This window comes from Armigeres subalbatus, chromosome 1, assembly GCF_024139115.2.
Source record: "Armigeres subalbatus isolate Guangzhou_Male chromosome 1, GZ_Asu_2, whole genome shotgun sequence".
NCBI classification, from domain to species: domain Eukaryota; kingdom Metazoa; phylum Arthropoda; class Insecta; order Diptera; family Culicidae; genus Armigeres; species Armigeres subalbatus.
In genome coordinates, this window is record NC_085139.1 from 162,109,941 (window position 1) to 162,133,627 (window position 23,687).

At 40.3% G+C, this 23,687-nt stretch overlaps 2 protein-coding genes and 1 pseudogene across 2 annotated transcripts in view; 1 reads left to right on the forward strand and 2 right to left on the reverse strand.

The window, feature by feature from the left end:
- The window catches only part of LOC134205453 (scoloptoxin SSD14-like), a 139,365-nt gene extending 132,304 nt beyond the window's left edge, over nucleotides 1-7,061 (reverse strand). Inside the window, exon 1 of the mRNA XM_062680706.1 lies at nucleotides 6,923-7,061. Within this exon, the coding sequence (XP_062536690.1) occupies nucleotides 6,923-7,005 (83 nt within the window). The 5' untranslated portion in view covers nucleotides 7,006-7,061. The remainder of the gene's footprint in view (nucleotides 1-6,922) is intronic.
- Nucleotides 5,734-7,049, forward strand: LOC134205451 (probable isoaspartyl peptidase/L-asparaginase GA20639; annotated as a pseudogene).
- On the reverse strand, nucleotides 6,923-9,630 carry LOC134205452 (SREBP regulating gene protein-like). Its single transcript, XM_062680705.1, has 4 exons — nucleotides 9,548-9,630; nucleotides 9,295-9,481; nucleotides 7,439-7,756; nucleotides 6,923-7,381 (listed from the first exon to the last, which is right to left on the reverse strand). The coding sequence occupies exons 2-4, from the start codon at nucleotides 9,394-9,396 to the stop codon at nucleotides 7,115-7,117; spliced, it is 687 nt and encodes a 228-aa protein (XP_062536689.1). The 5' UTR covers nucleotides 9,397-9,481; nucleotides 9,548-9,630; the 3' UTR covers nucleotides 6,923-7,114.
- Nucleotides 9,631-23,687: the final 14,057 nt, after the last annotated feature.

The following is a 23,687-nucleotide window of genomic DNA, read 5'->3' on the forward strand; positions in this document are numbered from 1 at the left end:
CCTCCAAATGCCCCAGAAATGATTCTTCGGAAGATCTGGAACATCCGTAAAATGGAAAATTCCAAAAGTTCATCCCAAAGCTTCGTGATTTTTTCGTAAGCATCCATTCTGACAAATTGTACGTGCAATAAATAGTGAAAGTCTTCAGTAACCCCTAAATGTCTCAGAAACGGTCATCCGAAAGATCCGGACCATACGTAAAAGCGGCCGATTTCAAAAATACATCTCAGAGCTTCGCAATTCATTCATAACCGAATCGCCTGTGCAATCAATTGTGCAAGTCTTCTGCGAAAGGAGCTCCCGAAAGGAGCAGATGCCATAAAATCATTCCAGAGCATTGCTATTTTATTCGTAACCGTACGCAATAAATTGTTCAAGTCTTCAGAGATGACCACAAACGTCCCTCCGGGAAATCCAAAACATTCGTAAAAGTGGCCAATTCCAAAAGTTCATCTCAAAGCAAATTCTCGAAACTGTTTATATCATCGAATAGATTATGTAATCAATAGTGAAAGTCTATTGTGGCCCGAAATGACCACAATACGGTCCTCAAGAAGCCCGAAACATCCGTAAAATATGTTAATCCTAAAATTTGATCCCAGACTTGAGCACTTTTGTTAGCATTCACGTAGTAACGGTGAATTATATGTGGAGTAATTATATGTGGAGTAAATAGTGAAAGTCCTCTGTGACCTACCAAAAGTTAATCACATTCGATTTTTTAGACATTAACATTCACATTGTTAACGGCTCTGGTTCTCTGGGAAATTTGGGACATCCGCTTAAATTATGAATTCCAGAAGTTTCTCCCAGAGCTCCACATTTTGGAAGCTGATTTTCTCAGGGAATCTTAACAGCATTCATTTGATCAACCAGAAGATTATGCTCAGCAGCGAGCGCTAATAAGTACCGAATCGAACTGTGACGAACCACTGACGAGTAGTTTTCATCGTAGTTCACCCCCTTTCGCTGAGAGTAGTCCTTGATAACGCATCTTGCCTTATAGCGATTTGGTTGACCGACAATAGATTCAGCAAGTACTGAACTCCGCGAACAGGAATCTCGTCATCACTACATCTAGGCTTCAGTAATATTGAACCAGTTACTGCTATTTTCATAGTTCCTCCGTTCGCTGCTACTACATTACCACTTGATGGTTATGATGGTCGTTAACAGGTTACTGTTCCGCGTCATGTGTACGCTTGCACCGGAATCGAAAAACCATACTCCATCTTCCTTTGTCCGATAGTAGACAATACAGTACAGAATGCGTTTTCCTTCTTCGAACTTCGGCAATCCTTCGCTATGTGACAATACTTCGCACATTTTCGACACATTGGTCCTTTGGGTGGATCCGCTTTCTTCATTTGCTTACCGGGGTTTCCATATCTTTTATTCGTAGTCAACGCTGATTCACGCTGATTCATCGCATCGTTTTGATAAAGTTTCCAGTGATGGCTATACCTGAGTTCTCCAGCGCCATGATCATCGGTCGATAAACGTCGGGTAGGCCAGCCAAAAACAATGTTCCAATCCATTCTTCACTGATTGTGAAACCGATTCCGTTTAGGTGATGAGCAGACGATTTGATTTGATTCACGTGTTCTTTCAGACTTTCACAAGATGACAGGTTAGTCTTGATCAATTAGTGACGTAGAACGACTCGTCGGGTCAAGTCTGAATCTTCGTATCAATAGCGGTACCTTAATCTAAAGAGGCCTTACATTAAGCTTAAGATAATATCTGAATAAAAAACGACTACTTATTTTGGTATCATTTTCGGCAGTCACCAGTGAATGCCCAAGTACACAAATTCTTCTACGACCTCGATTTCGTCACCACCGATGCAAACTCGTGGTGGGGGGCTCACATTGTCTTCTCTTGAACCTCTTCCTATCATGTACTTCGTCTTCGACGTGTTGATGACTGGTACGATCCGCTTAGCTTTCATATTTAGTCTGATGTAGGCTTCCTACAGCCTCTCAAAGTTACGTGCCATAATATCTATGTCATCGGCGAAGCCAAATAGCTGGACGGACTTATTGAAAATTGCACCACTCGTGTTAATCCCTGCTCTTCGTGTTACCCCTTCCAAAGCGATATTGAATAGCAGACACGAAGGACCATCACCTTGCCGTAACCCTCTGCGAGTTTTGAAGGAAATGCCCCTGAATCTCGAACTACGCACATCACCCGATCCATCGTCGTTTTGATCAAGCGTGTCAGTTTATCCGGAAATCCGTTTTCGTGCATTAGCTGCCATAGCTGGTCCCGATCGATTGTATCATATGCGGCTGTAAAGTCGATAAATAGATGATGTGTTGACACGTTGTGTTCGCGGCATTTCTGCAGTACTTGGCGAATGGCGAACACCTGGTCCGTGGTGGAGCTTTCGCCCATAAAACCCGCATGGTACTGCCCCACGAACTCCCTTGCAATTGGCGCAAGTCGGCGGCATACAAATTGGGAGAGTACCTTGTAGGCGGCGTTCAGCAATGTGATTGCGCGGTAGTTGCTACAATCCAGCTTATCGCCCTTTTTGTAGATGGGACACACGATACCTTCCATTCACTCCTGCGGCAAAACTTCCTCCTCCCAAATCTTGGTAATGACCCAGTGCAGCGCTCTAGCCAGTGCCTCACCACCGTGTTTAAATAGCTTTGCTGGTAGTTGGTCAACCCCAGGGGCTTTGTTGTTCTTCAGCCGGCCAATCTCCTCCTCGATTTCCTGGAGATCCGGAGCCGGTAAAACTATGTCCTGCGCGCGTTCTCCCATGTTCATCACCATACTGCCATTTTCGTCTGCCACATCGCCAGTTCAGGTGTTCTTCGTAGTGCTGCCGTCACCTCTGGATCACCTCACGCTCGTTCGTAAGAAAGTTCCCGTTTATGTCCTTACACATATCAGGCTGTTGTACGTGGCCCTTACGTGAACGGTTCAACTTCTCATAGAATTTTCGTGTGTTATAAGCGCGGTACAGTTGCTCCGTCTCTTCACGGTCTCGATCTTCCTGCAGCAATCTCGTCCATGCTGCTTTCGTCTCTTCCACTAACTGCTCATATTCGCCGTCATATAAGTCGTTTCTCTGATCCGGGGGGCACCGTGCCAAGTGCAGCGGTTGCGGTGCTATCAATGGCGGATCGAATATCTCTCCAGCCACCATAAAGAAACGCTGCGCCTAGCTGCTCTTCCGTTGGGAGTGCCACTTCCAGCTGCTGTGCGTAGTCTTGGGCTAGTCTACCGTCTCGTAGCCGTCCAATGTTCAGCCGCGGCGTTCGACTTCGACGCGTCCTGTACACCATCGAGAGTTTTGAGCTCAAGCATACTACAACGAGGTAGTGGTCGGATTCAATATTCGCACTGCGGTAAGTGCGGACGTTCGTGATGTCGTAGAAGAATTTACCGTCGATTAAAACGTGGTCGATTTGATTTTCCGTTTCTTGGTTAGGTGATCTCCATGTTGCCTTGTGGATATTTTTGCGTGGAAAGCAGGTGCTTCGGACATCCATTCCGCGGGAGGCTGCGAAGTTTATGCATCGTTGACCGTTATTATTCGATACGGTGGTCAGACTATCCGGTCCGATGGCTGGTCTATATATTTCCTCCCTTCCAACCTGTGCGTTCATGTCGCCGATGACGATTTTGACGTCCCGCTGTGGGCATCCATCGTATGTCTGCTCCAGCTGTGCATAGAACGCTTCTTTCTCGTCGTCGGGTCTCCCTTCGTTTGGGAACTGCACGTTGATGACGCTATAGTTAAAGAAACGGCCTTTTATCCTCAGCTTGTACATCCTTGCGTTGATTAGCTGCCACCCAATCACGCGTTTGCACATCTTGACCAGCAGTATGAAGCCGGTTCCCAGCTCGTTATGATAGAAGGTAGCCGCTCGATGCCCGCTTTTTCAAACTTTCTGTCCTGTCCAGCAAATCTCTTGCAGCGCGATTATCCTGTCGCAACATGCGAAGCTTAGTGACTTGCAATTCCATGTTTCAAGCTTCCTTTATTCGTCGCGTAAGTCTTTGCCGATTATATCGAGTCGTATTATCTCTTATATTGCTGGTAAGTATTGGTTTTACAGGCGGCTTATTGGGCTTGCGCAAACATCCTGTCTCGTCGGAAAGCCGTGTCAGGTCTGTTTGGTGTCCCACCTGGCACAAGGACTTGGGCTTGTACGCTTTGAGCGGCAACGCTCGCTTTAGTGGGGCTAACTTGCGGATACATGCAGCTTTTTATAGGAGTTAACCAGGGCCTACTGTCAAACCCCACCACATCCTAGGCAAGCCCCACAAGTCGCAGATGGCCTGGGGAGAGATCGTCAAGCCCTTGGACATAGTTCCTGCTGCCCTAGGAGTTAACTTTCTGAAATCAGTATGGCGAAAGGCATCTATGCTTCGATTTCTCAAAATTAATCACTTTCATCGAAAAAAATATTTGGTAGGCGTAGTAGCGGACACCTTCCTACATAACAAAACAGTTTTTCATCAAATTTCTGGTGGCTAACTCATGCTGGCTTGATGCTGGCAGCGACGGGTAGAAAACCAGTCACTGTCAATAATTCATTGAATGAAATTCATTCAGTGAGTGCAACTAATAGATGGATGTTAGAGTTTTCTAAATGTCGCTTCTATCTGTCAAAATGGTACCCACCGTAGCCACACGGACTATTAGTTGCACTCACTGAATGAATTTTATTAAATTGTTGAAAATTGTGAAAAATATAAGAGCAGATGTTTTACCAACTGTGTAGGACAACTCTGCATGTGCTGTTGCTCTGTTTTATGCTCGTTGCTCAAAAAAAGTTAGATTTCCACCAGTGGGTTTGTTGGTGTTTCAATATCGAAGATGGACCACATCTGTTTTGTCTATCAAGGATGCTTGCCACACATATTCATACTAGCAGATATAAGAAGTCTTCAATTAATAATTGCTAATAACAATTAAGGAAATGCTCATAGAATCTAAAGTGGAAATGCAGGCTATGTTACAGCTGAATTTAGAGCCATTGAAGGAAAAGTACAAGATTACGCATTGTTTGCAGGTGGCTCAAGTTAACAATCTTAAGTATAAGTCAACTACACTGACAAAAATCCAATCATATCCATTATGTGTGGCACACATAAATTTTGACTATAGCATTTACCACATAACGGCTATGTGAATTCGCATAGCATATATGTGGAAACACACATAACCATTATTACCTAATAACCTTTATGTGGATTCTCCTATAGCGGGTGGTTATTAACGCACACATAAAATTTATTTGGAAATTTCTTTAGATTTTTGCCATTAAAAATGTGTGGATTTTTATTAGTGTATATATGAATGATGACTTGTTGAGCTTTGGGAAAGATTTACTTAGATGATTCGTATTGCCCCGGTCAACCCTATAATACAAGACAAAAAGCAAATGTAGTCGTCGCAAGCAATTTGTCCATGTGAGTCTCGGAAGGTTGAACAGCTCAGATTTGTACGAGCAATGATAATGAATATTTTTTATTTAAACAATCTTTACGTGAATTCCAAAAACTTTTGATCTGTCCTGTATCTGTCCACGGTTATTGCATACAAGCTTGAACAGAATAAACATGCCTTTTTGCGTTCAAAAGTTCATGCCTGTTTGCAAATGAACTTCAGAATGAACATGTGTTAAATCCCAAACGAAGCAAAGCTCTTATCAACCAATCGCAGAGTTCCATGATAGCCCGTCATATGAAGCGCATCAAGACTGCTGCATTTTACCTATTCATGCAAGTGGTTGAACGTTTTGAGTTGAAAGATAGCATTCTTACCACCGTTTGAATCAGTAGCAAAGCAGATACCGTTCCACGAAGACTTGTGTAGAACATCCCTTCAAATAAAATGTCATCGATTGAACCGATTGTGCTGGTACATGGGGGAGCAGGGGACATTCCAACCGAACGCGTCGAAGGAAAACTGGTAGGCGTGAAACTAGCCGCCAAAGTGGGCTACGCCAAACTTCAAGACTCTGGCTCCGTTATGGATGCTGTCGAGGTGGCAGTTCGTAGTATGGAACTGGATCCGTATTTCAATGCTGGTTACGGATCGGTTTTAACCACGGAAGGAAACGTTGAGATGGAGGCGAGCATAATGAATGGGGCAACATTGCGCGCAGGATGCTGCTCGCTCGTCAAAGACATCATGCATCCGATAAGTTTGGCGAGAAGGGTGATGAAGACCCCGCATAATTTCCTCGCTGGGGAAGGAGTGATGCAGTTCGCTGTCCAAGAGGTTTTATAATAATTAATTTGTATAATTGTTGATTTGTTTATAAAACAAACGTCTTATTCTAGGGGTTCGATATAATGGATCCTCCTGGGCAGCTGGTAACCGATTTTGCTAAAGAAGCTTTGGAGGAATGGAAAGAAGCTGCGCATAGAGGCGACAGGAGTTTGCTCGCACCGAGATAGGATCATCTAATAAATACAGCAAAGCTGAAGTGGGTACGGTCGGTGCCGTTGCAATCGATAGTTTGGGCAATATCGCTGTAGCGACATCCACCGGTGGTATAACTGGAAAGCTCCCAGGGAGAATTGGCGACACTCCCTTAGTAGGAGCAGGAACGTACGCCGATAATCGGGTAGGTGGTGTGTCTACCACTGGTCATGGTGAAACCATCATGAGATATTCTCTAGCTCACGACATTCTCAAGCGAATTGAATTCCTCGGAGAAGATGCTCAAACTGCAACTGAAAATTCCTGTAAAACAATGACTGATAGATTAACTGGAACCGCAGGCGCCATCACCATTGATTGCAAAGGCCAAGTAGGAGTGTCATTCACCTCAAAAAGAATGGCTTGGGCTTATATCAAAGGGAAGCAACTTAAATATGGTATCGAACAAGACCAACACCTCGAAGAAACTGTACAAGAGTAGCGAAAATCTATGCAAAAACTTACCGCTGATCCAGGCGGCGATATTTGTGCGAGGATGTCAGTCTGTATTTGAAATGTTCAATCTGCCTTTCAAAGTTGCGATTCATTTTCGGTTGCTTTACGATAAATCAAATACAAAAATATTTCATTATTTGTCTGGATCTGACTTCTTATCACAAACCGCAAACAGTTTTCACATTATCAGCATTCTTTCACCTACACACTATTTATTAGGGGATTATGGTTGTCACTTGTGTCTACTGCACCACTGGCACTGTTTCTGCTGTTCTGAGCAGTGAGTTGTTCTTCGGTTTCGCCGTAGCAGTGTTTTAACTTTGGATCGCGATATTTGTTTTCATTCTGCACTGAATGCGAATTGGTTCTACACTTTGTCAGACACAGCTCGTACTGGTCGTTCACGGTGGCGTAAACCGCGATTTGACGCCCGGTTGCTTTGGCCAGCACCCTTTCCAGTAATGGCCTCTGCAATATTTATCAAATTCAATAACTTGAAAACTGCACTGATGTTGAAGTACAAACCTTATTCGGGTGCATACAACACGATACACAATACTCGTAAATCGCACAGCAATTGCTGTTCTGGCAGGTATCGCAATGGAAAAGTTTGGTACTTTCCACTTCTACGTTGCAGCATCCGGTCCACAGTAGTTCGAATCTGGTACAAACGTAGCCTCGGTCATCAACGATGAGGGCTTTGCCTTGAACGGAGTTTCGGCAGGTTATAGATAGATCATTGGAGCGGTTGCGTTCCTCGAGAATGGCACCAGTCCAGATGATAGGCTTTTCGCGCTGTAGACTTGTTTGAAATAGATCACCGTCCAAGTTTAGCGATACGTTCTGGAAAAAGAAGTTGACGTTTTAGAACATTCGCCTTTCTCGTATACTGAATATATGTTATAGGATCACATCACAGAAGTAGTATTGCGTATTAAAGTTATCTAAAAACCTAAATAATCTACCAGGCATTATGGTGAATTTCTCGTACATTATAAAATTAGTATTTTGTCATAACTTTTGAGCCTATTGCCCGATCTGGTCCATTCTTAACACAAAACAATGTGGCAAGGTTCCCTGTCGAATGCTTGCGGCTGCGAGTAAATCGGTTAAGGATAAGTGCTAAAATAGTGAGTAAAACTTGCCTTCGCATTTTTGGATTGTATTTTGGCCATAACTTCTGAGCCCTTAGTTCTGGCCACTTTTTAATGGGAAACAAAGAGACAGGACCGCTATGTATGAAAAAAAAAATATTTCGACTGTGAGCACGCATTCTTTATATAAAAAATGAAAATATATATCTCGTCCAGTTAACGATCCTAACAAAAATAGGTGATATATGCGGATCTTGAGGCTGCCTTTGATCTCATAGATCACGGGATTGTATTTATTAACTTTTACGGAATTTTAAGCCTATTTGGTAATGATTTGTGTTTAAGCACCCTTCTCCTTTAAAGGAATTCGTAAGGACGTGGCCTGGACAAACTTCGATTGTTGGAGAATACCATCCAAGAGGTAGTGGTTAGTCCTATGCCCTAAAACTTCTGAGTAGGTTTTCACTTGATAAAAAAATGATTGTTAAAAGTTGGCTAGTTGTAATGGCTTGAGCCTTCCTAACTTTTCCAACTGGATTTATCAGCCAAAGTGGAAAGGATGTGGAACCGATACACGCCGGGAGTTGAATGAGGTGCGGCATGAATGATCGCCCGGATCGATGGGTCATTCTTTGTTTGTTGCTGTAGGTTGATATTCGGTCGAAGAAACCATTCAAGCCAGCAGATATGCTGACGCCATAATCAAAAGCATCCGATTCACTCAGCTCAAATTTCATTTAAATATTTAAAACAATTTGACTTGTCGTGTTAAAATATTACACATACCTAGGTAAATAATTGGGCTTCAACTATTCCGATGACTGTGTCTCCTATGAATATTCGTTTTATTCATATTTCTAGCCACTCTCATTTGTATACTATACTAGTTGGAGCAAAAAGCGCCTTTTCATTTGTTTTTTTTTCTTATTTTGATAACGCATTGTGCATTAAGGGTTATCAGTTTATATAGATTTTTTAAAATCTTTATAACAAGTACCTAATCGAACCATATAAATCGCATCGTGACTCACCTTGAGCTGTGATTGAAAATCTCAATCGAATTGCATGGTATTCTCTATGTAAAATTACAAATGAGTACAATGTAGATACTAACTCAATGAGTAATTGAACAACCTTTTTACTGAAACTGTATGAAAAGGTAACAACAAAAATTGAATATTCTTTGTTTACCTAATCGTAGATGCCATAAATTGCAGCTCACTCATTTGATAATACTTTCGGATGAGTTTCCATTGCTTCAACACAATAATTGCAAATAATACTCACATTTCCGATTAATCGCACCATACAGTACGTCAGCGACAGCAGGAAAATGATCGCCAGCACAATCCGACGACGAAGGAACCGAGCGATTACGGCATAACACATTTCCAGCCCGCTGAAGAGCGACCGTCCCCGTCACACTGGCTCGTGGCTGCCGTCGTCGTGTTATCTTGCGTCCGTGGCTTTTTATCTATGGGTTTAACGATAAATAATTGCTACATTTGGAGAAAGGGTTCGAATGTTATTTAGGTTTTACTTTTATGGAACATACGATTCAGAAAATGACAACAAATGTGCAAAGCAAAACAAAATAACAGCCAAAAACAAAACTTACATGTTCCTGTCAGTGGGACCGTTTCTTTTTTTCACGCAAGTTGCTGTGAAGTTGTACGATAAGTTGCGTGGAACTATTAAAATGAAGAAAACTCTTCCAAGCGAGCTCGTGAAACTAATTTTTCGTCCAAACAACCAACCGTTCGACGTTCCTCGGTTGCATTACTATTGATTACCATTGGAACACTTTCCAATCAAGACGTTTTCTCGCACGCACCTGAGAACGATCCGCATTTTAAGATCAGGTGTATTCCGTTTACTATAACTGTTCTGCCAATCTAATCCGCATCAGCAATCATAACATATGGTAAAAGTTTACAAGACGTTTAATCGACAACAGTAAACCCTTCGAATCCCGGAAATCGACCGTTTTTTAATGCGTGCTTGAAGGAATGTCATGACAAGGCTGATATTGCCAGTGTATGTAACTAGATAATGAAAATAAAGAACAAAATGGTGCATATACCAAACGAGCAATCTTGATCGCATGAGGGATCGCACCAATTGACGAGTTGCTAAGACCAACTGGTAATGTCACGAGCAGAACGATGAGTGTTCCTTGTTGAACCCGAGCGACCGCGTGGTGTCGGGGTTCAGCGAAACCGCACCAAGCGTCTTTGAACTGATTTGTGATATTTTGTTCGTAGAATGGAAACGGAAATGAATTTATATGAACCCTTCTGTTATCGACAGGGTACCCGGTGTTACGTTAGTAAATTTTGTCAGTAATTCATATGAATAGTAACGTGTACAAGCCCTACATCTAAAACCCAAAAAGAATTTTGAGCGTGTACAACAAGTAAAAAAAACAAATACACCGCATGGGCACATTGAAAACAACATAGCGAAAAACAGCTGTCATCGAAAGCTCAGCGAAAAGCGGAAACATTGCATCCGGTGAGCACACACCTTATCCGCAAACAGTGAGTCGGCAGGCAAAAGTTCTTCGGTCTAGCCACACTCCGAAGTGACCGAAGTTGAAGATTTCACCTGCACGAGAAACGGCGCAGGGAAATTTATCGTCGTCGTGCGGATAACGGCACGACACGTGCCAACATTTGCTTGAACGCCGAAATACGGAGTCCGGGAGAGCTTTAATTGGCGAGAATTTGGAACCGCAGCGGCCAGCACGCTCATCCACTTGGTTCTGCGCCGAAGATTGCTCGCTAATCATTCCGTGACCACGCGCGTTGTCTCGCCACAACATAGAGGTTGAGCGTTCAGAGGTGTACGGACGATTCTCCGGTGGTTCTCTACTCGGCGTGCACGAGTCGCTAGCGTGATTCCGTGAAACGTTGATAGGTTGATCAGCTCACGTCTGGCACCACACCAACAGGCAGCTTTGGCACTACACCACAAGTAGCACCGAGAAGAAAAGCCTTCGGAAAGAATTCCCGGTGCAATCGAGGGGAGCGGTATCCCTTCCACGATCCCGATAAGCGACTAGGACGACAACATCGGGACTGTCCCTTCTTCTTCTTCTTTCTGCTTCGGATCTGACATTTGTAGATCCTAATGTTGAGGACTGTCCCAAGGGAGTGCTTCGCAGACTACAAGAGGTGCGTGCATTGATACCCAGTGGGGGCTGCTGTTAGGGAGACACGTGGACCAGATGAGTAACGGGTACGGCTGTCGACACAACATCCAAGGGTGCTGATTGCATCGCTCGAGTATCGTCGTGAGGCAGGTAGGCTCGAGCGTGCTTGTACACGTAATCAATTTTGTGGCGTTTATTGTTGCTTAGCCGGCCGACCGATGTCCATTCAGTTCCCGACAGAGGTCGTTTGACAACACTGGCGCCCAACGTGGGGCTTGTTACACTAGCGCCCAGCTAAATAACCCACAATGATAGTAATGACGATTTGATATTGCGGCAAGTATCGATTTGATTGTTTAGTGTGTGATTCATTTGATTTTTCGCGAGAATCATTTGTAATCCAATTTAATTGTAGGATCAACAGAGTTAGTTTAGTGTAGTAAAGAATCTGATAGGACAATTTGCCAAGACTCGTTGGCGTTCAGACAATTTTTGGTAGGATTCGCTACCGTTTATGAGGTTTAGAATAGATTTAGTTTTTTTGAGATTTGTGGCTTAGGTTAAGTTTCCAGTCTGTTAGTCCTCTAGTCAGATTTTTCATCACTAGCTGACTTAAGAATTTTTCATGAATCGGCTCTCTAATTCATGAAAAAATCTGTGCTGTTGGATAAGGTTGTGTTACGGTTGGTTTTATTTTGTTCGAATAGTTGTGAATCTTCGATCGAGTCTATATCGTTTGTGCTATATTGTGTCTGTTTTATTTGTTGTTTCTGTGTCTGGACCCAAGATGAAATCCTGAAAGTAGGCAATAAAATGTTTAGTTGTGATTTCTCCCAAGTTTGTTCCAGTTTGTTCCAGACACAGACATCGAATCGTTGATGCCAAATGGCATTAATTGATTCGAGGTGCCCAAATAGGATAAGAATCCTGTACAAAGGCTCAGCTATGAATACAGCAAACTAATTGCTGTAGACAAGAAGCACAATACGCAATAAAAAATATACATGCGGGATTTGAGTGATGAACCAAAATCTCATATGGAACCTCGCCATTTCCCGTAATGGGCACCACCAAGCCGTCTCTCTCAGGGCACCCGGAGGGAACGTGCATTATTTTAATTCGTTATTTGTTACATGTTGATAGTTAATCTTTATGTTGTTATAAAATAATTGTAACGTGGGGCTTGTTACACCGGGTACCTTTTACGTTTTCAAGTGATTTTTTTAGGGTTCTAAACATCGCAGGAAATTGAAACTCCGTGACATCTTCAAACTCGGAAAACTCAGGTTTAGGTGGTATGAAAATGAAAATCCAGTAAGGGGGTGCTTGGAGAGGGGCTCCTGAATATTTTTACCCCGTAACGTACCGCCAGGGTACCCGGGTACCCACGTTTATGGTATGACCATAACTTCGTCAGTTTTCAACCGATTTGAACGATTTCGTTTGCTTTGAATTAAAAAAATCATCCTCTATCCGATCCATGTGACAAAGGACCGATACGGATTACCTGGTTACCGGAGTTCCGGATTTGCTAGACCATGTCTCCAAAATGGAGAAGTTGATCTTATAGAATCCAAATGATGATTTCTTGTATCCTAAGTTACCAGTTTCGCAGAAAATTCGAGGATTATGACTTCCCAACGTATTAGGACCACGTGATCATATGGACTCGGAATGGACATCCCGGAATAGGTTCACGGAGGGCCTAAAGAGACCATAAATTCATTTGGAAGAAACCCTGGTATGGGTATCAAAATTCTTGGAATTGTTCTTGAAACATGTTATTCATGTAGTTAAGACCATAGGATGGATATGAACCGGAACTGTCACTATCAATTTGTGCAGGCAAGTGACTAGCTTTTCCGGGCTTGATGAGCTCAGCTCCGATACCATCCTTGCCAGCTGCTTTATTGGTCTTTAGCTGTTGGATGGCATCCTTAACTTCTCTCAAGGTGGAGGCTGGTTGGCTTCCATTGTGCGCTGAACTGACGTAGTCATCTCCTCGGCTGCCTTGACGTTCACTGCCTCTACTCTCAGCGCCATTCAAATGTTCCTCGTAGTGCTGCTCCGCCTTTCGATCACCACACGTCCGTCCGTCAAGATGCTCCCATCCTTATCCCGGCACATTTCGGCTCGCGGCACGAAGCCTTTGCGGGATGCGTTGAGCTTCTGATAGAACTTGCGTGTTTCTTGAGAACGGCACAGCTGTTCCATCTCCTCGCACTCCGCTTCTTCCAGACGGCGTTTCTTCTCATGAAAAAGGCGGGTCTGCTGTCTCCGCTTCCGTCTATAACGTTCCACGTTCTGCCGGGTACCTTACAGCAGCGCGACCGCCCGCGCTGCGTCCCCACTACAATATGAACTACGAAAGTTGGCCAAAAAAATCATTTTTCGCAATATAATGGCCTCTGCCATTTAGGGGGTCATTTTGGGAACATTCTCCCCTACGTTAAACATTTGGCTGAACTAGCGTTTTTCTAGGTCCCATTTGCCCCGGGGTACCTTAATTATTTTTTCACTATTTCTCAGTCTCCAGTTTCACAGTAGCTGGGCAACCAGTGGAGAATGTTGAAAGCTTCCAATATCTTGGTAGCCAAATGGCGTCAGACGGCGGTACCAAGATCGACATAGGCGCACGGATCAAGAAAGCAAGGGCTGCTTTTGCGAGTTTAAGAAATATCTGGAAAAACAGGCAGATAAGTGAACGCACCAAAATACGAATTTTCAACTCTAACGTGAAATCTGTGCTGCTATACGCTAGCGAAACATGGTGTGTATCAGTGGATAACACTCAACGGCTGCAGGTGTTCATTAACAGATGCCTGCGGTATATAATTCGGGCCTGGTGGCCTCACAATTGGATCTCAAACAACGAGCTCCATCGTCATTGTCACCAGAGGCCGATAGCAACAGAAATTCGGAATCGGAAGTGGGGCTGGGTCGGCCACACTCTACGTAGGGGCGGAAACGAAATCTGTAAACAAGCATTAGACTGGAACCCAGCGGGACATCGCAGCAGAGGCAGACCCAGACGCTCATGGCGGCGAATAAAGAAATAAAAGAAGTCGACCGAAATCTAACCTGGCAACAGGTTAAAGCGATAGCCGGGCAACGCTCAGGATGGAGATCTTTCAAGTCGGCCCTTTGCATCACCGGAGGTGTACAGGATCCATAAGTAAGTAAGTAAGTATTTCTCATTTACTATTTTGTTTTCAAACTTACTTTTAAAAACAATTTTATTATTCACGACTCATGATTTTCAAGTAATTATTCATTTATGGCAAATATATCAAATTCTGAAAATAATTACTTAATATTAAAACTTGACATTTTATATACTCTACTTTTTTCATATACTTAAACTTACAAACTTAATTTTTTTCGCCGAGATCTCGGCATTTTTTGTTTATTTTCCCGAGATGGGCACCGCCGAGTTTCAGCAAATATGATTTTTGCCGAGATTTCAGTAAAAGTGACGTTTCAGTTGCTGAGATACAGCAAATATTTTGATGAGAATCAGTAATAAACAAAATTTTCTGCCGAAATTCAGTTTTGAAATTCACTGAGTTACAGCGGTGCCCAATTTTTGACGAACATGATATTTTAACGTTAATAAATAAGACATTTCTTCATCCTACTGAGATTCGGCAATCAACTTTGCCACAGTTTTCGGCATTTTAGAAATGAACTGAATTTCGGCAAACCCATCTGTCAAAAAATAAACATTTTTTGCGCACTGTATTGCTCTATCTGTCACAAGTGGAAAGAAAAAATTTCATCGCTGAAAATTTTCCGGTAAGCATTCAATTGAATCTCCATTTTCTGTTTAATTTTGACGGACTTTTGCTTTTTCAATTTCAGTGGATTTGCTCCAAATAAAGTTAACTACACACAGATATATGTAATCACAGCAAAGGCGTGCTGATTGCCTTCTGTGCTAAGGAGCCAAACTTGACATGCTAAACACCGTTAGGGTACCATCCAGGAACCAGGGATATGGAGCGCGGCGGAGTAGGTGCAACCAGGGTGCAACAAACCAGAAACAATCATTTTTGAGTCCCAATGTTACATCGCGAAGCAATGCACGGTCGCATGTTCGCGGAAACGGTCCCGTGGTGTGTTGTACAAAGAGTTTCTGATGAAGAGTCACGTTGATACCTACCTACACGTGTTTGCATTTTGAACAATAAAACATTTTGAGCAATAAAAGAGAAGTAGCACCGAAAATAAATTTTCTATTTCATATTTAGATTTGATTTCCTATTTTGACATATGAAACCAAAAATAATAATAAAAATAATAATATGCTGAATTTCGGCAAAGCACTTTGCCGATCGATTCGGTAATGTATTACCGAGCAGTACGGCAATTTTTGACAGATGAGTATTTTTGTATGATTTACGACCAGTCGGCAATTTGAACTTTCACCGAGATTTCTACCGAGATCTCAGCTGTTGGACGGCGAAAAAAATTAAGTGTGTGGGTTGTTTATTTTCGGCGAAAGTGAAATGCCTTGGCATTTGGCATCAAGCGAGATTTGACGCGTCATTTTCCGAAAACTGTTTTCCATCAGGTAAATCGAAACAAACTACGCATAACCGCACCTACATTCAAGGATGCAAACGAAATCGCTAAAGACAAGGTCTAAAATGTTGAATATTTGGTTTATGTCCCCTCGCGGGAGGTCGAAATCGAAGGTGTGATCAACGCAGCGAGCCTGACTTGCAAGGATGTACTTGCGGGAAAAGGCTTCTTAAAGAATGCAATGGAGTCCACCGTGGATATTCTGTACTGCAAGGAGTTGCATTCAGCTGCCATGGTAGATGTTCAAAAATGTATTCTAAGTCAGGTTCGCTTCGGATGACGTTCGCCGGTTTGATTCTCCCTAAATATGTAGATATTGAAAATATGTTATTTCCGGTGCGTCTTTTTGTGCCGAGGGTGTTCAATTGTACCAACTGCAAACCGTTGCACAATGGGGAAATCCGATTTCAAAGGTGGAAAAAATTGATAACTTTCTTCACGAACAACTTACAGAAGAGATTAGGAGCTTATTCGAAAGGGAATTTTGCAAAGAATTCAGTGAGTGCTATTTCATGGACGTGGAACGCTTCTGTATGTAGTTATTGAGCTCGTTTTGCCCTAATGCCCCATATATTGCGAGTTTCCAAACTATTTGTCATTTTATCTTTAAGACATTGTTCTAAAATTGTGTTTATCTCTTCACTGTGGATCCACAGATGGCCACTGAATATATTTTGTTGGTAAAAGTTGGAAATTTAAGGGATTTTGGGGTCAAATAAGCATCAAAGTGCATTTTATGTGCAATTTTCATGTATTCTGTAAAACCTAGTAATATTTACAGATAAGTGTTGATATTATTGTCTCAAAGTGTTGAACAGATGTTGACGAATGTTTGCCAAACAAAAATCAATGGAATAAATCGTTTCACAAATGTTTTATTTGGTTATTTATTGAGTAAAAAACGATTTTTAAAAACTTTTGAATAGCACCGATGCCAAACATTTCCAAACCATACCCGATAGCACAACTAGACAAGAATAGTCATATGTTATGAGTCTTGATGTGATCATAGATAGGAGGTGATGGGAGATACTCTTTTTTCTTACCTTTTTGCCCAAATTCCCCTATGAAATAATATAGCTCAATGATTCTGAGCAAGAAAATGATGTAGGAATGTTAATTTAATTGATATTTTCCAATGATATAATGAAAATAACAAATAATCATATAATTCATTAAAAATATTGAATTATAGGGGATTTAGGGGTCATACAGCTCATTTAATGTATTTTTTTTTATTCAAAATAGGATAACATTTTTCACGGACGACGCGCATAGAATATTAAGGGCTTATTCGAAAGGGAGTTTTCCAAGAAATTCAAGGAGATGTTTTATAGACGTGAGACACTTCTGTATGTAGTTATTAAACTCGTTTTGCCCTAATGTCCCATACATCACAGTTTATCATATTTTTCGTGCTTTTATCTTCCAAGTATTGTACTAAAGATGTGTTCTCCTCTACATTCTATATCCATAGAAAAGCACTATACATGCTTTGTCGGTAAAAGCTGGAAATTTAAGGGATTTTGAGGTCAAATAATTATTAAATTGCACTTTACGTGAATTTTTCATGTATTCTGTAAAAATTAATAAAAATATTATTATTCTCCCAAAATGTTCTACAGACATTGATGTTTGAATGTTTGCGAAACAATTACTAATGAAGTAAATCATTTCGCAAATGTTTTGTTTTGTGATTTTTTTTTGAGTAAAACCCGATTTTAAATGCTTCTGAAAAGTGCCGATGCCAATCATTCCCAAATCATACCCGTTTGCACAACTAGATAAGAATAATAGGAATAGATAGGAAATATTCTTTTCTCATGATGTTTTACCAAAATTCTCCTTATGAAATAATATAGCTCAATGATTCTGGGTTAAGAAATGATGGAGTAACATTGATTCAATTATAATTTGTCAATGATACTATAAAAATAACAAATATTCGTAGATTGCATTGAAAAATCCAAGTGTTCAGGGCTCAGAACCATTTTTTTAAAATACATAATTAATGAAGTTTTTCACTTAATTGTCCCAGAATGCCTTAAAAATCCATTTTTGATGTAATATATGGATATTTGTTTTTTTTTATGGTATCAATTTCTGTTAAAAAATTATGACAATAATATCAACTATTATCTATAAATATCCGAATAATCATAAATATCTGAATAATGAATAATAGGCTGTAGATTTCGCCAAAATTGACCATATGTAGAGATACATCAATGCTTACAAGTTTCTAAATCATCGTATATAAACCCTAAATGATCATTCGACGTAATATAGCGTAAATTATTTCTTGGTTATTATTATTTTTTACAGAATACATGAAAAATTCACATAGATGCAGTTTGATGATTATTTGACCCCAAAATCCCTTAAATTTCCAATTTTTTCCAACAAAATATGTATAGTGATATGTATGGATCTACAATGAAGAGGAAAACAGAATTTCAGTGTAATTTTTAAAAGATAAAAGTACAAAAATATTGATGTATGGGACATTGGGGCAAAACCAGCTCAATAACTACACACAGAAGTGTCTCATGTCTATAAAACATCACTCACTGAATTTCTTGGAAAATTTGCTTTCGAATAAGCCCTTAACCTTATCTGTGAATCGCTCGTGAGAAAAGTTATCCTATTTTGTATAAAAAGTTACATTAAATGAGCTGTATGACCCCTAAACCCCCTATAATTCAATATTTCTAATGAATTATATGATTATTTGTTATTTTCATTATATCATTGGAAAATATCAATTAAATTAACATTCCTACATCATTTTCTTGCTCAGAATCATTGAGCTATATTATTTCATAGGGGAATTTGGGCAAAAAGGTAAGAAAAAAGAGTATCTCCCATCACCTCCTATCTATGATCACATCAAGACTCATAACATATGACTATTCTTGTCTAGTTGTGCTATCGGGTATGGTTTGGAAATGTTTGGCATCGGTGCTATTCAAAAGTTTTTAAAATCGTTTTTAATCAATAAATAACCAAATAAAACATTTGTGAAACGATTTATTCCATTGATTTTTGTTTGGCAAACATTCGTCAACATCTGTTCAACACTTTGAGACAATAATATCAACACTTATCTGTAAATATTACTAGTTTTTACAGAATACATGAAAATTGCACATAAAATGCACTTTGATGCTTATTTGACCCCAAAATCCCTTAAATTTCCAACTTTTACCAACAAAATATATTCAGTGGCCATCTGTGGATCCACAGTGAAGAGATAAACACAATTTTAGAACAATGTCTTAAAGATAAAATGACAAATAGTTTGGAAACTCGCAATATATGAGGCATTAGGGCAAAACGAGCTCAATAACTACATACAGAAGCGTTCCACGTCCATGAAACAGCACTCACTGAATTCTTTGCAAAATTCCCTTTCGAATAAGCTCTTAATCTCTTCTGTAAGTTGTTCGTGAAAAAAGTTATCAATTTTTTCCACCTTTGAAATCGGATTTCCCCATTGTGCGTTGGGGCACACTGCCGAGTTTCGCGACAACAAGCCCCGTTGTGGCAAATGTTTTTAAAGACATAGGGAGGAGTCCTGCCAACAATAAGTTACAAAGTGCGCATGGATGGATCCTCCCATGGTTTGCAAGAATGCCCGGTGTACAAAAAGTGAAGCGCTCATTGCACAATGGTCCCAGAGTCGAATCTAGCGAGACAAAAATGTTTGCGCCAAAATTATTAGTTTTAGATATATAGTGTCTTTGGGAAAAAAATTCATATTTTTTGACGATTTTTTTCCATGTAGTGAAATTAGGGTGGTACCTATATTTCAGAAGTTCATAATATCAACTTTTTATTTTTTTGGTAAAGACTTGTGCAATGTTCCACAAAGTTGTAGAGCAACTAATTTTGAGCAACTTTGCCGAAGAAACCATTTTTCTATCACTTATGGCTAACAAGTTATGAGCTTTTTCAATAAATACGTTAGGGCGGTCCCTTAAAATCGGTATTCTTCACATAACTTTTTATACATTCATTTCTCGCATAAACTTTGTTCCGAGCACTTTTAGGACTTTTGAAGACGCACAATTTTTGTTAAAAAACCATGGATCTATCTCTTATAACAAAAAAGTTATTCGAGTTTTTGTATGAAAAACATGTTTTTTTTTATATGCGTATATTTCAAAATGGAGCACACCGATTTTCAATCTATTGGTTCTATTCGAAAGCTCACACTTTTCTGCGTTTATGGTGGGAAAACTGAGAGAGCGTTTTTTGTTTAAAGCGTTTTATTTCATTTTGAAAATAATATGTTTTTAATCGAAAAACGGCTATAACTTGATAAATAAACGAGATAGGTCCATGGGTCTTCAACAAAAAGATGTGCCTTTAGAAATTCTAAATGTGGTCCATACAAAGTATCCCTCAAAAATCAATACATAAAAATATATTTATAAAAAAACGATTTTCGTAAGGAAATAAACGTTAATTAGATCAAAGTAGGCTGGTCGACAGAGCGTATGATTTTTTTGACGTTATTGTGCCTTGCAACAAAAATTACAACTTTCGTGATAATTTTCCCAAGCTCTCATAGACGTAAAAAATCTCCGCAGTACAAATAGCACGTGCTATCCAAGCATTCACCGCTAGGATGCACCACGTGGCGGCCAAATGTGAAGATTTGATTTTAACGTAATAGTAATAAAAACATTTCAGTAGCTAACCATACTGGTCATCGCTTTCTCCCACTGGCGATACCGAAAAAAATCTAATCAAAACAAGATAGGCGTGTAACAAAGGCTATACTTCAAAAGTGACGTACTTTAAACGCTACATATCCAACAGAAAACCAAGCTACTACCATTAATATGCATAGTAGCCTGATTTTCTGTTTGATGTTTAGCATGGCACACAAAAGACATGGCAGTCTCAACGCGTATGTCAACATTCAGTATGAATGAACCGGTGAATCGAGAAAATGCGCTCTCTAGTTCAGCCTACTTTGATCGATCTAACGTTTGTTTCCTTACGAAACTTTTTTTTTCAATATATTTTTATGTATTGATTTTTGAGGGATATTTTGTATGGACCACATTTAGAACTTCTAAAGACACATCTTTTTGTTGAAGACCCATGGACCTATCTCGTTTATTTATCAAATTATAGTCGTTTTACGATTAAAACATATTTTTTTCAAAATGAAATGAAACGCTTTAAACAAAAAACGCTCTCTCAGTTTTCCCACCATAAACGCAGAAAAGTGTGAGCTTTCGAATAGAACCAATAGATTGCAAATCGGTTTGCTCCATTTTGAAATATACGCATATGAAAAAAACATGTTTTTCATACAAAAACTCGAATAACTTTTTTGTTGTAAGAGATAGATCCATGGTTCTTTAACAAAAATGTGCGTCTTCAAAAGTCCTAAAAGTGCTCGGAACAAAATTTATGCGAGAAATGAATGTATAAAAAGTTATGTGAAGAATACCGATTTTTAGGGACCGCCCTAACGTATTTATTAAAAAGTTCATAACTTGTGAACCATAAGTGATAGAAAAATGGTTTCTTCGGCAAAGTTGCTCAAAATTAATTGCTCTACAACTTTGTGGAACATTGCACAAGTCTTTATCGAAAAATTAAAAAGTTGATATTATGAACTTCTGAAATATAGGTACCACCCTAATTTCACTACATGGAAAAAATTCGTCAAATAATATGGAATTTTTTTCCCAAAGACACTATATATCTGAAACTAATAGTTTTGGTGCAAACATTTTTGTCTTGCTAGATTCGACTCTGGGACCATTGTGCATTGGTACAGCGCTCCAAGGAGTCGTATGCGGAAATGGTTAAGTCGCAAGACACATCCGCCACAACCACCGCTACGGCTGCTATTTCAGCTGCCGTTCATGTAAGTGATTACTACGATTCCATCGCCATTGATGAATTTGACTCCGACGAAGCTGATATGGATGATTCTTCGGAGGTACACATGCCCGAAAAGAGGAAGCAACCGTCTTCTCTGGGATCACGCCGTAAGAGAACAAAAGTCATCCATAAAAGCTTTCCAAAAATCGAAAGGTAATGGGGGATTTTTTAAAATCCCGAAGCAACCTGTCTTCACTGATTCTTTAGATCCTAGTTGCAGCAAGATATTCCCGCCATTCCAAAAAACCGATGTTTTCAAGAAACATCCGGCTAGGAGAATCAATGAAAGAAAAAATGCAATTCGCATTTCCAGAAAAAGTATTCCGTCCAAGCAAGGATTGATTTCCGGATAAACTGACACGGTTGATCAAAGCGACGATGGATAGGGTGATGTGCGTAGTTCTATTCTAGTTTCAGGGGCATTCTCAAGTCCCTTCGAGACGCGCAGAGGGTTAAGGCAAGGTGATGGTATTTCGTGTCTGCTATTCAACATCGAAAGGGCGTAGCCACGATTTCGAGCAGGGGAGGGGGGGGGTTGATGGGCAACTTTTTGGGTCTTCTAATTCGTAGTTTTATAGTGTTTTTATGTAAACATATGGATATTAGTGCTTGGCACTATTTCCTTCTAAGTTCCAAAAACTTTGAAACGAAATCCACAACCAACAGTAAAGGCTGGATCACAATAGCACGTTGCGCTGGGTGTTGAAGTCAGCGTTTTGTACTAGAACGCAACGCTAATAAACGTGACGCATTCATGCCCACAATGCAACGTTCGCGTTGTGCGTTTATTAAACATTTGAATTTCTAAACAAATCCGCTCTGAAATAATATTTATTATCAAATAGGCAGAAAAAAACAATATGCAAGCTTCCTCCAGGAATTCCTTCGACAATTGCTCCAGTCATTCTATCCGAAGTTCTAACAGGAATTCTTTAAGAATGCCTCCAGCAACTTCTTCGGCAATGTCTTCAGGAATTTCACCATTAATTTCGCCGGGAATTAATCCAAAAATTTCACCAGTATACACTCCAAGAAATCCTCCACGAGCTTCTTTATAAGTTCTGCAGGGAATTCTTCCGATAATTCTTCATGCTGTTTCTCATAAAAAATTCTGAAAAATTGCACCGTGAAGTTCCTAAGAATATTCCGTGGAAATTCCGCAGAACTGCCAGTAAACATTCCTGAGAATTTCACAAGAAATCTTCGAATTTCTTGTATAAATTCCATAAAATTTTCCCTGAAAGTTTTAAATAATTTCTTGTGAAAATTTCAAAGAATTTCTCCTGGAATACAACCGAACATTTATACAGAAATTATACCGAAAATGAAATTTTCGGAGGAATTCCTAGATTAATTCCCAAAGTAATCCTGAAAGAATTCCGGTGAAAACATCAAGATTTCCACTGGGAGATCCTCCAGGAGTTTCTCCAAAAACTCCTCCGGGAATTCTTCCAGGAGTTCCACCGGCAGTTCCTTCAAGAGTTCCTCCAGGATTTCCTCCGAGAATTATTCCAGTAGTTCTATCGGCAGTTCCTACGGGGGTTCCTCTGAAAATTCTTCCGGAAAATTCTCCAGAATTTCCTCTGGGAATTCATTCAGGCTTTCTTTCTGGAATTCATTTAGTTTTCTTCAGGAATTTATATAGAAATTCACCCAGAAGCTCCTCCGAGAATTTCTCTGGGAGCTCCTCAGGGAATTCTCCGGGATGTCCTCTGACGATGACGAAGGTCCAGCTATATACCCCTTCAAAGGTTTCAGCACAGAGAAACAGACATCTCACTTAGAACAAAATGCAATCAAAATCATCGTCACGAAAACATTGTCCCCCAATGCTAAAATCCCGGTGAGTGGCCAAGCGGCAACCAGATGGCGGTAGTGTGCAAACGTCAAACACAAGCAAAATCGATGAAAGCGCCTTCGGTGGCCGATTGACCACCTACAAAAAGTTAAATAAACCGTTAAAAAGGTGTACGATGGAACATATGTTGAGTGAGACGTCTGTTTCTCTGTGGTTTCAGCTAGACGAGATTTG